This window comes from Oncorhynchus mykiss, chromosome 30 (assembly GCF_057628025.1).
Source record: "Oncorhynchus mykiss isolate SJ-2025 chromosome 30, ASM5762802v1, whole genome shotgun sequence".
NCBI lineage: Eukaryota > Metazoa > Chordata > Actinopteri > Salmoniformes > Salmonidae > Oncorhynchus > Oncorhynchus mykiss.
The window spans coordinates 6,803,290-6,820,618 of record NC_143051.1 but is presented as its reverse complement, the minus strand read 5'-3'; the positions used below and the strand labels follow the sequence as shown (position 1 = coordinate 6,820,618).

Genomic DNA, 17,329 nt, shown 5'->3' with positions numbered 1-17,329 from the left:
TATTTTTGTTGTTGTTGTATTTTCTATAAATATAAATGTTTCTTTAATTTCAACTAAAATATCATGATGATTTTCAACTTAAAAGTAAAGTCCCATTGAGCACAAAACTGATTGGATCCAACGCCTCTTATTCATTCCAGCAACCATTTCTAGGCCATTTTACAGTACAACAGGAAGTGCAACAGTGTTCCACTAGAAGGTATTGGAAGAAGGCATTTCTAGGCCATTTTACAGTACAACAGGAAGTGCAACAGTGTTCCACTAGAAGGTATTGAATTGAGTAGTACACTTTCAACGCTTCACACAATGTCATTAAATCAATCGCATATTTTATCTTAGTTTAAGTCAGTTAAGAACAAATTCTTATTTACAATGACGGCCTAGGAACAGTGGGTTAACTGCCTTGTTCAGGGGGCAGAACGACAGATTTTTACCTTGTCAGCTCGGGGATTCATTCCAGCAACCTTTCGGTTACTGGCCCAACGCTCTAACCACTAGGCTACCCCAACAATCTCACAGATAAATGATCATATGTGATGTATACATTTTGAATTAAGTTTGTTTAAGAGTCCCTCATAAAACATCCACATGAACCTTAATGTAACAAAGTTAATGTGGCATGCTGCAAACAAACACCTGATGAGATCAAAGTGTTTGGGTTTTTTTTGCAGTGAAAGAGAACCACAAAATGACACACCTTGATAATGAAATGATTTAAATAGTAGTTTATTCTTCAGGTTGGCAGTAGTAGGTTGGGAGTGGTCAGTAAGCAGGGGTGAAAGTACACTTTATCCACATTAAAATGACCCCTCCTAAATTATCTGATCACAGTCACATCCGGCATGACTTAAAAATCCCCATCAGCCTCAGCAGCAGGACTAGCTGTACAGCTGTGTGATGTGGTGGCGAGAGGTGACACCTTCTATAGCTGATTGAGCCGTCTAGTCTAGAGTGTCGGCTAAATGACTCAAATATACACTGTACATTTGCTGAATGGGCATGAACACCAAATGTTCAGTGTTTGAGTATCTAGAAATATGAATCAACAACAAATACTACAAACACTTATGGTCCCCGTATCAGCTCTCTGTGAGACAGGCGGTGCTCTTATGTCCACATCTCGATACCTCTGTAGTTCCAGCTCTCCTGGCAAACAAAGGATCGGCGTTTATCTCGGAATCTGTGGCAGTGCCGGATAAATGAGGGTGACTAGGCAGACATGGAGCGGTACCAACCCAATACTCATCTGTGTGGGCCTGGGGTGTTACCAATACCCGACTCACCTGGTGGGAACACTTAGTCACCATGACAACCCCAATGTTGATTTTAACATAAGGTGTTGCGTCACTAACTGGTCAGCGGAGAGGAAAAAGAAACCCAGCACTGATCCCAAAGCTTGACCACACCTCCAGAGTGAGGCTAAATCATCATGTCCAGACGTACAGTAGTCCAGCCATTTTGTTCAGCCCTGCCATTCAATAATCAAAATCAGACTGAGGCAAAGTTGAACAGAGAGACGGACAAGCGTTGGACCGAGAGACGGACAAGCTTAGAACCGAGAGACGGACAAGAGTTGGACAGAGAGACGGACAAGCTTTGAACAGAGAGACGGACAAGCTAAAATGAATTGAGCATCAATCAGCCTAGTGATCTGAAACAACTGTAAGTACGACTTGACTTTTAATCCGTCTGTAATAGTGATACGAATGACTTTTGCCTCAAAATGATGTGTATTCAACAACAAGTAAACTATCATATACTCTACCTGTTTTTGAACATGATTCCACTGTTTCATAAGAAATGACTTTGCTCAAGATGTTCTCCTACGAAATCCCGCAATAACAACAGAATGTGGATTTGTGAGCATTAGACTCTTGAGGGAAGGCAAACAGTGTTTTGATCAAATATTAAAGCCGCCTTTCTTCAAAGAACCCCACTCCTTTCAAGCAAACAGCTTCAGAAGGCGAAGAGAGAGTCGCAGGGAGATTTGGATGAAAAGTTTGATCGGAGTCTAAATAAAAGGCTGTGAACAGATCTTTCAAAAGAAAACTACTTTAACACCCAGAAGAAATGTGTTTCAATGTAAAATTGAAGAGTTGTATTATATGTTGTTCAGCTGGTAGATGATTCCTGTTTTTTGTGGCTTTATTACCTCTCATTCTGTAGGGCAGGCGATGGCAAAGACAGTGTTAGGTGATGCCATGGGGTCTGGAACTTGATTTTAAAGTAGTTCCCTTTCCCTGAAATGGAGGTTGGCGGGGCTCAATACATACCCTGGTTGTTCAACCGTTATTCATACACTTATTAATGAATCGCTTTCTCTTCTTCCTCCAGCTTCAAGTCCAAAGGCAGACGCTCATCCACACAGCCGGGTGAAAGTTCAACGGTGAAAGAAGGGGATCCCACTCTGATCTCACCATGGACTGGAAGACGTTCGAGGCGCTGCTTAGCGGGGTCAATAAATACTCTACCGCGTTTGGACGTATCTGGCTCGCGGTAGTCTTCGTGTTTCGCGTCATGGTCTTCGTCGTGGCCGCAGAACGCGTCTTTAGTGAGGACCAGAAAGACTTTGACTGCAACACCCGGCAACCCGGCTGCGCCAACGCCTGTTACGACCACTTTTTCCCTGTCTCTCACACCAGGATCTGGGCACTCCAGCTCATCTTCGTCACCTGTCCTACCTTCATGGTCGTGATGCACGTGGCGTACCGTGAGGAACGCGAACGCAAGTACCGCATCGCACACGGTGAAAACGCCCGTCTCTACGACAACACAGGACAGAAGCACGGAGGACTCTGGTGGACGTATCTCCTCAGCCTCTTCTTCAAGACGGCCATCGAGGTGGCGTTCCTCTACCTCCTCCATCTCATCTACAACAACTTTGACCTGCCGAGACGCGTCATATGCGACCTCTGGCCTTGTCCTAACCAGGTGGATTGCTACATCGGCCGGCCCACAGAGAAGAGGGTGTTTACCTACTTCATGGTAGGGGCGTCGGCTGTGTGTATAGTGCTCAACGTGTGTGAGATCTTTTACCTGATAGCCATCCGGTTGCTGAGGATCAGTCATCGGGGAAGCCTCCATACCTCCCCCAACATTAGGTGCTCTGAGCTGGACTGTGATGGGTGTCAGACGCTGGCGGCAACAGCAGAGTACCAGGAGTGCAACGAGGCCAACTTAGCCATGGAGAAGAAAAGTACATCTATATTTTGAGTCAGACATAAAAACTCTTTACAATTTAACTTTTATTAGATGACAAATCTTAATTGACTAAGTGTTGTTAACCAAAACCTGAGTTTTATCAATACATTTATTTTAGTCAAATGTAATTTTTATGGCCAACCACCTCCTCACCCTCCCTTACGGACACGCCTCTGTGAGGGTGAAAGACTGACGAAGGTTAAGAGTTCTTGAAAGTGATTTGACAGGTCAGACGTTGCTGAGACGTTGCTGACGAATACCAGAGTTTACAACACAAATGTCAGTATTTTACATATCAGCTAACCGCATTTTATGCTAATCTGGTGCCCGACTGCACAGTCGATGTTGTCGCATCCAATCATTGGTTGATGCATGTAACGTCTCAGCAAGGAAACGCAACCCCCATGCTCATCTGATCTGGCCCCCTGCTCATCTGATCTGGCCCCCTGCTCATCTGATCTGGCCCCCTGCTCATCTGATCTGGCTCCCTGCTCATCTGATCTGGCCCCCTGCTCATCTGATCTGGCCCCCCGCTCATCTGATCTGGCCCCCTGCTCATCTGATCTAGCCCCCTGCTCATCTGATCTGGTCCCCTGCTCATCTGATCTGGCCCCCTGCTCATCTGATCTGGTCCCCTGCTCATCTGATCTGGCCCCCTGCTCATCTGATCTAGCCCCCTGCTCATCTGATCGGGCCCCCTGCTCATCTGATCTGGCCCCCTGCTTTTTTCTGTATTGTTTTACCTTTTTAGATTTACGGTTCATTTATTATTATCTTAATTCGTAATTTGTTTTTATTTTTTTGTTAATAATTTCAAGTTTTCTTTACAGTGAAATGCAGGGCAGTGTAGTGACCTTTCAGGGAGCAGGTGCTCAAAATGAAAAAAAGGGTTTTTTTATTTGAAAAATATAAATTGACTTTTATCAGTCATGTCTTGAACTTCATAACATCGACTACTAGCTGCCTCATTTTAAATGTTTTCAGGCCTGTTTATTTCTGCAACAACACACTCACTCGTCACAAACTGTAAGCAAGCTAGTTACAGTGCCTCCAAAAGATATGACTGACATCTGAAAAAGGCGATCAGCTGATTTTTAGTCAAGAAAACGTAACCTTTATTTAACTAGGCAAGTCAGTTTAAGAACCAATTCTTATTTACAACGACGACGCTGGGCCAATTGTGCGCCGCCCTGTGGGATTCCCAATCACGGTCGGTTGTGATACAGCCTGGATTCGAACCACGGTGTCTGTATTGACGTCTCTAGCACTGAGCTTACCTGTCATCTTATCAATCACCTGTCATCTTATCAATCACCTGTCATATACAATGTCATCTTATCAATCACCTGTCATCTTATCAAACACCTGTCATCTTATCACGCTCACTCGTCCCTTTTATAATAAAGTATTCAATATCATATCCATATCATCATCATTATAATAAAGTATTCCATATCATATCCATATCATCATCATTATAATATACTATTCCATATCATCATCATTATAATAAAGTATTCCATATCATCATCATTATAATATAGTATTCCATATCATCATCATTATGATAAAGTATTCCATATCATATCCATATCATCATCATTATAATAAAGTATTCCATATAATCATCATTATAATATAGTATTCCATATCATCATCATTATGATAAAGTATTCCATATCATATCCATATCATCATCATTATAATATAGTATTCCATATCATCATCATTATAATATAGTATTCCATATCATCATCATTATAATAAAGTATTCCATATCATCATCATTATAATATAGTATTCCATATCATCATCATTATAATATAGTATTCCATATCATCATCATTATAATAAAGTATTCCATATCATCATCATTATAATATAGTATTCCATATCATCATCATTATAATATAGTATTCCATATCATCATCATTATAATATAGTATTCCATATCATCATCATTATAATATAGTATTCCATATCATCATCATTATAATATAGTATTCCATATCATCATCATTATAATATAGTATTCCATATCATCATCATTATAATATAGTATTCCATATCATCATCATTATAATATAGTATTCCATATCATCATCATTATGATAAAGTATTCCATATCATCATCATTATGATAAAGTATTCCATATCATATCCATATCATCATCATTATAATATAGTATTCCATATCATCATCATTATAATATAGTATTCCATATCATCATCATTATAATAAAGTATTCCATATCATCATCATTATAATATAGTATTCCATATCATCATCATTATAATATAGTATTCCATATCATCATCATTATAATATAGTATTCCATATCATCATCATTATAATATAGTATTCCATATCATCATCATTATAATATAGTATTCCATATCATCATCATTATAATATAGTATTCCATATCATATCCATATCATCATCATTATAATATAGTATTCCATATCATCATCATTATAATATAGTATTCCATATCATCATCATTATAATATAGTATTCCATATCATATCCATATCATCATCATTATAATAAAGTATTCCATATCATCATCATTATAATAAAGTATTCCATATCATCATCATTATAATATAGTATTCCATATCATATCCATATCATCATCATTATAATAAAGTATTCCATATCATCATCATTATAATATAGTATTCCATATCATATCCATATCATCATCATTATAATAAAGTATTCCATATCATATCCATATCATCATCATTATAATAAAGTATTCCATATCATCATCATTATAATATAGTATTCCATATCATATCCATATCATCATCATTATAATAAAGTATTCCATATCATATCCATATCATCATCATTATAATAAAGTATTCCATATCATCATCATTATAATAAAGTATTCCATATCATATCCATATCATCATCATTATAATAAAGTATTCCATATCATCATCATTATAATAAAGTATTCCATATCATATCCATATCGTCATCATTATAATATAGTATTCCATATCATCATCATTATAATATAGTATTCCATATCATATCCATATCATCATCATTATAATAAAGTATTCCATATCATCATCATTATAATATAGTATTCCATATCATATCCATATCATCATCATTATAATATAGTATTCCATATCATATCCATATCATCATCATTATAATAAAGTATTCCATATCATCATCATTATAATATAGTATTCCATATCATATCCATATCATCATCATTATAATAAAGTATTCTATATCATCATCATTATGATAAAGTATTCCATATCATCATCATTATGATAAAGTATTCCATATCATATCCATATCATCATCATTTAGTAAAGTATTCCATATCATCATCATTATAAAAGAGTATTCCATATCATATCCATATCATCATCATTATAATAAAGTATTCCATATCATCATCATTATAATAGAGTATTCCATATCATATCCATATCATCATCATTATAATATAGTATTCCATATCATATCCATATCATCATCATTATAATAAAGTATTCCATATCATCATCATTATAAGAAAGTATTCCATATCATATCCATATCATCATCATTATAATAAAGTATTCCATATCATATCCATATCATCATCATTATAATATAGTATTCCATATCATATCCATATCATCATCATTATAATAAAGTATTCCATATCATCATCATTATAATAAAGTATTCCATATCATCATCATTATAATAAAGTATTCCATATCATATCCATATCATCATCATTATAATAAAGTATTCCATATCATATCCATATCATCATCATTATAATAAAGTATTCCACATCATCATCATTATAATAAAGTATTCCATATCATCATCATTATAATAAAGTATTCCATATCATATCCATATCATCATCATTATAATAAAGTATTCCATATCATATCCGTATCATCATCATTATAATAAAGTTTTCCACATCATCATCATTATAATAAAGTATTCCATATCATATCCATATCATCATCATTATAATAAAGTATTCCATATCATCATCATTATAATTTAGTATTCCATATCATCATCATTATAATATAGTATTCCATATCATCATCATTATAATATAGTATTCCATATCATCATCATTATAATATAGTATTCCATATCATATCCGTATCATCATCATTATAATAAAGTATTCCATATCATCATCATTATAATAAAGTATTCCATATCATCATCATTATAATATAGTATTCCATATCATATCCATATCATCATCATTATAATAAAGTATTCCATATCATATCCATATCATCATCATTATAATAAAGTATTCCATATCATCATCATTATAATAAAGTATTCCATATCATATCCATATCATCATCATTATAATAAAGTATTCCATATCATCATCATTATAATAAAGTATTCCACATCATCATCATTATAATAAAGTATTCCATATCATATCCGTATCATCATCATTATAATAAAGTATTCCATATCATCATCATTATAATAAAGTATTCCATATCATATCCATATCATCATCATTATAATAAAGTATTCCATATCATATCCGTATCATCATCATTATAATAAAGTTTTCCACATCATCATCATTATAATAAAGTATTCCATATCATATCCATATCATCATCATTATAATAAAGTATTCCATATCATCATCATTATAATTTAGTATTCCATATCATCATCATTATAATATAGTATTCCATATCATCATCATTATAATATAGTATTCCATATCATATCCATATCATCATCATTATAATAAAGTATTCCATATCATATCCATATCATCATCATTATAATAAAGTATTCCATATCATCATCATTATAATAAAGTATTCCACATCATCATCATTATAATAAAGTATTCCATATCATATCCGTATCATCATCATTATAATAAAGTATTCCATATCATCATCATTATAATATAGTATTCCATATCATCATCATTATAATATAGTATTCCATATCATCATCATTATAATATAGTATTCCATATCATCATCATTATAATATAGTATTCCATATCATCATCATTATGATAAAGTATTCCATATCATCATCATTATGATAAAGTATTCCATATCATATCCATATCATCATCATTATAATATAGTATTCCATATCATCATCATTATAATAAAGTATTCCATATCATATCCATATCATCATCATTATAATATAGTATTCCATATCATCATCATTATAATAAAGTATTCCATATCATATCCATATCATCATCATTATAATATAGTATTCCATATCATCATCATTATAATATAGTATTCCATATCATATCCATATCATCATCATTATAATATAGTATTCCATATCATCATCATTATAATATAGTATTCCATATCATATCCATATCATCATCATTATAATAAAGTATTCCATATCATCATCATTATAATTTAGTATTCCATATCATCATCATTATAATATAGTATTCCATATCATCATCATTATAATATAGTATTCCATATCATCATCATTATAATATAGTATTCCATATCATATCCGTATCATCATCATTATAATACAGTATTCCATATCATCATCATTATAATAAAGTATTCCATATCATCATCATTATAATATAGTATTCCATATCATATCCATATCATCATCATTATAATAAAGTATTCCATATCATATCCATATCATCATCATTATAATAAAGTATTCCATATCATCATCATTATAATAAAGTATTCCATATCATATCCATATCATCATCATTATAATAAAGTATTCCATATCATCATCATTATAATAAAGTATTCCACATCATCATCATTATAATAAAGTATTCCATATCATATCCGTATCATCATCATTATAATAAAGTATTCCATATCATCATCATTATAATAAAGTATTCCATATCATATCCATATCATCATCATTATAATAAAGTATTCCATATCATATCCGTATCATCATCATTATAATAAAGTTTTCCACATCATCATCATTATAATAAAGTATTCCATATCATATCCATATCATCATCATTATAATAAAGTATTCCATATCATCATCATTATAATTTAGTATTCCATATCATCATCATTATAATATAGTATTCCATATCATCATCATTATAATATAGTATTCCATATCATATCCATATCATCATCATTATAATAAAGTATTCCATATCATATCCATATCATCATCATTATAATAAAGTATTCCATATCATCATCATTATAATAAAGTATTCCACATCATCATCATTATAATAAAGTATTCCATATCATATCCGTATCATCATCATTATAATAAAGTATTCCATATCATCATCATTATAATAAAGTATTCAATATCATCATCATTATAATAAAGTATTCCATATCATCATCATTATAATATAGTATTCCATATCATCATCATTATAATATAGTATTCCATATCATCATCATTATAATATAGTATTCCATATCATCATCATTATAATATAGTATTCCATATCATCATCATTATGATAAAGTATTCCATATCATCATCATTATGATAAAGTATTCCATATCATATCCATATCATCATCATTATAATATAGTATTCCATATCATCATCATTATAATAAAGTATTCCATATCATATCCATATCATCATCATTATAATATAGTATTCCATATCATCATCATTATAATAAAGTATTCCATATCATATCCATATCATCATCATTATAATATAGTATTCCATATCATCATCATTATAATATAGTATTCCATATCATATCCATATCATCATCATTATAATATAGTATTCCATATCATCATCATTATAATATAGTATTCCATATCATATCCATATCATCATCATTACAATATAGTATTCCATATCATCATCATTATAATAAAGTATTCAATATCATCATCATTATAATAAAGTATTCCATATCATATCCATATCATCATCATTATAATAAAGTATTCCATATCATCATCATTATAATAGAGTATTCCATATCATATCCATATCATCATCATTATAATAAAGTATTCCATATCTTCATCATTACAATAAAGTATTCCATATCATATCCATATCATCATCATTATAATATAGTTTTCCATATCATATCCATATCATCATCATTATAATAAAGTATTCCATATCATATCCATATCATCATCATTATAATAAAGTATTTCATATCATCATCATTATAATAAAGTATTCCATATCATCATCATTATAATATAGTATTCCATATGATCATCATTATAATATAGTATTCCATATCATCATCATTATAATATAGTATTCCATATCATCATCATTATAATATAGTATTCCATATCATCATCATTATGATAAAGTATTCCATATCATCATCATTATGATAAAGTATTCCATATCATATCCATATCATCATCATTATAATATAGTATTCCATATCATCATCATTATAATAAAGTATTCCATATCATATCCATATCATCATCATTATAATATAGTATTCCATATCATCATCATTATAATAAAGTATTCCATATCATATCCATATCATCATCATTATAATATAGTATTCCATATCATCATCATTATAATATAGTATTCCATATCATATCCATATCATCATCATTATAATATAGTATTCCATATCATCATCATTATAATATAGTATTCCATATCATATCCATATCATCATCATTATAATAAAGTATTCCATATCATCATCATTATAATTTAGTATTCCATATCATCATCATTATAATATAGTATTCCATATCATCATCATTATAATATAGTATTCCATATCATCATCATTATAATATAGTATTCCATATCATATCCGTATCATCATCATTATAATAAAGTATTCCATATCATCATCATTATAATAAAGTATTCCATATCATCATCATTATAATATAGTATTCCATATCATATCCATATCATCATCATTATAATAAAGTATTCCATATCATATCCATATCATCATCATTATAATAAAGTATTCCATATCATCATCATTATAATAAAGTATTCCATATCATATCCATATCATCATCATTATAATAAAGTATTCCATATCATCATCATTATAATAAAGTATTCCACATCATCATCATTATAATAAAGTATTCCATATCATATCCGTATCATCATCATTATAATAAAGTATTCCATATCATCATCATTATAATAAAGTATTCCATATCATATCCATATCATCATCATTATAATAAAGTATTCCATATCATATCCGTATCATCATCATTATAATAAAGTTTTCCACATCATCATCATTATAATAAAGTATTCCATATCATATCCATATCATCATCATTATAATAAAGTATTCCATATCATCATCATTATAATTTAGTATTCCATATCATCATCATTATAATATAGTATTCCATATCATCATCATTATAATATAGTATTCCATACCATATCCATATCATCATCATTATAATAAAGTATTCCATATCATATCCATATCATCATCATTATAATAAAGTATTCCATATCATCATCATTATAATAAAGTATTCCACATCATCATCATTATGATAAAGTATTCCATATCATATCCGTATCATCATCATTATAATAAAGTATTCCATATCATCATCATTATAATAAAGTATTCAATATCATCATCATTATAATAAAGTATTCCATATCATCATCATTATAATATAGTATTCCATATCATCATCATTATAATATAGTATTCCATATCATCATCATTATAATATAGTATTCCATATCATCATCATTATAATATAGTATTCCATATCATCATCATTATGATAAAGTATTCCATATCATCATCATTATGATAAAGTATTCCATATCATATCCATATCATCATCATTATAATATAGTATTCCATATCATCATCATTATAATAAAGTATTCCATATCATATCCATATCATCATCATTATAATATAGTATTCCATATCATCATCATTATAATAAAGTATTCCATATCATATCCATATCATCATCATTATAATATAGTATTCCATATCATCATCATTATAATATAGTATTCCATATCATATCCATATCATCATCATTATAATATAGTATTCCATATCATCATCATTATAATATAGTATTCCATATCATATCCATATCATCATCATTATAATATAGTATTCCATATCATCATCATTATAATAAAGTATTCAATATCATCATCATTATAATAAAGTATTCCATATCATATCCATATCATCATCATTATAATAAAGTATTCCATATCATCATCATTATAATAGAGTATTCCATATCATATCCATATCATCATCATTATAATAAAGTATTCCATATCTTCATCATTACAATAAAGTATTCCATATCATATCCATATCATCATCATTATAATATAGTTTTCCATATCATATCCATATCATCATCATTATAATAAAGTATTCCATATCATATCCATATCATCATCATTATAATAAAGTATTTCATATCATCATCATTATAATAAAGTATTCCATATCATCATCATTATAATATAGTATTCCATATGATCATCATTATAATATAGTATTCCATATCATCATCATTATAATATAGTATTCCATATCATATCCATATCATCATCATTATAACAAAGTATTCCATATCATATCCATATCATCATCATTATAATAAAGTATTCCATATCATATCCATATCATCATCATTATAATAAAGTATTCCATATCATCATCATTATAATATAGTATTCCATATCATATCCATATCATCATCATTATAATAAAGTATTCCATATCATCATCATTATAATAAAGTATTCCATATCATCATCATTATAATATAGTATTCCATATCATATCCATATCATCATCATTATAATAAAGTATTCCATATCAGATCCATATCATCATGATTATAATAAAGTATTCCATATCATCATCATTATAATAAAGTATTCCATATCATCATCATTATAATATAGTATTCCATATCATCATCATTATAATAAAGTATTCCATATCATATCCATATCATCATCATTATAATAAAGTAGTCCATATCATATCCATATCATCATCATTATAATATAGTATTCCATATCATATCCATATCATCATCATTATAATATAGTATTCCATATCATCATCATTATAATATAGTATTCCATATCATCATCATTATAATAAAGTATTCCATATCATCATCATTATAATATAGTATTCCATATCATCATCATTATAATAAAGTATTCCATATCATATCCATATCATCATCATTATAATATAGTATTCCATATCATCATCATTATAATATAGTATTCCATATCATCATCATTATAATAAAGTATTCCATATCATATCCATATCATCATCATTATAATATAGTATTCCATATCATCATCATTATAATATAGTATTCCATATCATCATCATTATAATATAGTATTCCATATCATCATCATTATAATAAAGTATTCCATATCATATCCATATCATCATCATTATAATATAGTATTCCATATCATCATCATTATAATATAGTATTCCATATCATCATCATTATAATAAAGTATTCCATATCATATCCATATCATCATCATTATAATATAGTATTCCATATCATATCCATATCATCATCAGTATAATATAGTATTCCATATCATATCCATACCATCATCATTATAATATAGTATTCCATATCATATCCATATCATCATCATTATAATATAGTATTCCATATCATCATCATTATAATATAGTATTCCATATCATTATCATTATAATAAAGTATTCCATATCATCATCATTATAATATAGTATTCCATATCATCATCATTATAATATAGTATTCCATATCATCATCATTATAATATAGTATTCCACATCATCATCATTATAATATAGTATTCCATATCATATCCATATCATCATCATTATAATATAGTATTCCATATCATCATCATTATAATATAGTATTCCATATCATATCCATATCATCATCATTATAATATAGTATTCCATATCATCATCATTATAATAAAGTATTCCATATCATCATCATTATAATAAAGTATTCCATATCATATCCATATCATCATCATTATAATAAAGTATTCCATATCATCATCATTATAATATAGTATTCCATATCATATCCATATCATCATCATTATAATAAAGTATTCCATATCATATCCATATCATCATCATTATAATAAAGTATTTCATATCATCATCATTATAATATAGTATTCCATATCATCATCATTATAATATAGTATTCCATATCATATCCATATCATCATCATTATAACAAAGTATTCCATATCATATCCATATCATCATCATTATAATAAAGTATTCCATATCATATCCATATCATCATCATTATAATAAAGTATTCCATATCATCATCATTATAATAAAGTATTCCATATCATCATCATTATGATAAAGTATTCCATATCATCATCATTATAATATAGTATTCCATATCATCATCATTATAATATAGTATTCCATATCATCATCATTATAATATAGTATTCCATATCATATCCATATCATCATCATTATAATAAAGTATTCCATATCATCATCATTATGATAAAGTATTCCATATCATCATCATTATAATATAGTATTCCATATCATCATCATTATAATAAAGTATTCCATATCATATCCATATCATCATCATTATAATAAAGTATTCCATATCATCATCATTACAATAAAGTATTCCATATCATATCCATATCATCATCATTATAATATAGTATTCCATATCATATCCATATCATCATCATTATAATATAGTATTCCATATCATCATCATTATGATAAAGTATTCCATATCATCATCATTATGATAAAGTATTCCATATCATATCCATATCATCATCATTATAATATAGTATTCCATATCATCATCATTATAATAAAGTATTCCATATCATATCCATATCATCATCATTATAATATAGTATTCCATATCATCATCATTATAATAAAGTATTCCATATCATATCCATATCATCATCATTATAATATAGTATTCCATATCATCATCATTATAATATAGTATTCCATATCATATCCATATCATCATCATTATAATATAGTATTCATATCATCATCATTATAATATAGTATTCCATATCATATCCATATCATCATCATTATAATATAGTATTCCATATCATCATCATTATAATAAAGTATTCAATATCATCATCATTATAATAAAGTATTCCATATCATATCCATATCATCATCATTATAATAAAGTATTCCATATCATCATCATTATAATAGAGTATTCCATATCATATCCATATCATCATCATTATAATAAAGTATTCCATATCATCATCATTATAATTTAGTATTCCATATCATCATCATTATAATATAGTATTCCATATCATCATCATTATAATATAGTATTCCATATCATATCCGTATCATCATCATTATAATAAAGTATTCCATATCATCATCATTATAATAAAGTATTCCATATCATCATCATTATAATATAGTATTCCATATCATATCCATATCATCATCATTATAATAAAGTATTCCATATCATATCCATATCATCATCATTATAATAAAGTATTCCATATCATCATCATTATAATAAAGTATTCCATATCATATCCATATCATCATCATTATAATAAAGTATTCCATATCATCATCATTATAATAAAGTATTCCACATCATCATCATTATAATAAAGTATTCCATATCATATCCGTATCATCATCATTATAATAAAGTATTCCATATCATCATCATTATAATAAAGTATTCCATATCATATCCATATCATCATCATTATAATAAAGTATTCCATATCATATCCGTATCATCATCATTATAATAAAGTTTTCCACATCATCATCATTATAATAAAGTATTCCATATCATATCCATATCATCATCATTATAATAAAGTATTCCATATCATCATCATTATAATTTAGTATTCCATATCATCATCATTATAATATAGTATTCCATATCATCATCATTATAATATAGTATTCCATATCATATCCATATCATCATCATTATAATAAAGTATTCCATATCATATCCATATCATCATCATTATAATAAAGTATTCCATATCATCATCATTATAATAAAGTATTCCACATCATCATCATTATAATAAAGTATTCCATATCATATCCGTATCATCATCATTATAATAAAGTATTCCATATCATCATCATTATAATAAAGTATTCAATATCATCATCATTATAATAAAGTATTCCATATCATCATCATTATAATATAGTATTCCATATCATCATCATTATAATATAGTATTCCATATCATCATCATTATAATATAGTATTCCATATCATCATCATTATAATATAGTATTCCATATCATCATCATTATGATAAAGTATTCCATATCATCATCATTATGATAAAGTATTCCATATCATATCCATATCATCATCATTATAATATAGTATTCCATATCATCATCATTATAATAAAGTATTCCATATCATATCCATATCATCATCATTATAATATAGTATTCCATATCATCATCATTATAATAAAGTATTCCATATCATATCCATATCATCATCATTATAATATAGTATTCCATATCATCATCATTATAATATAGTATTCCATATCATATCCATATCATCATCATTATAATATAGTATTCCATATCATCATCATTATAATATAGTATTCCATATCATATCCATATCATCATCATTATAATATAGTATTCCATATCATCATCATTATAATAAAGTATTCAATATCATCATCATTATAATAAAGCATTCCATATCATATCCATATCATCATCATTATAATAAAGTATTCCATATCATCATCATTATAATAGAGTATTCCATATCATATCCATATCATCATCATTATAATAAAGTATTCCATATCTTCATCATTACAATAAAGTATTCCATATCATATCCATATCATCATCATTATAATATAGTTTTCCATATCATATCCATATCATCATCATTATAATAAAGTATTCCATATCATATCCATATCATCATCATTATAATAAAGTATTTCATATCATCATCATTATAATAAAGTATTCCA

General features: G+C 28.0%; 1 protein-coding gene across 1 annotated transcript; it reads left to right on the top strand.

The window, feature by feature from the left end:
- The first annotated feature begins 1,237 nt into the window (after positions 1-1,237).
- LOC110487849 (gap junction beta-3 protein) lies at positions 1,238-4,659 on the top strand. Its single transcript, XM_021559763.3, has 2 exons — positions 1,238-1,662; positions 2,335-4,659. Exon 2 carries the CDS (start codon positions 2,419-2,421, stop codon positions 3,211-3,213), a length of 795 nt encoding a protein of 264 aa, XP_021415438.1. The 5' UTR covers positions 1,238-1,662; positions 2,335-2,418; the 3' UTR covers positions 3,214-4,659.
- Positions 4,660-17,329: the final 12,670 nt, after the last annotated feature.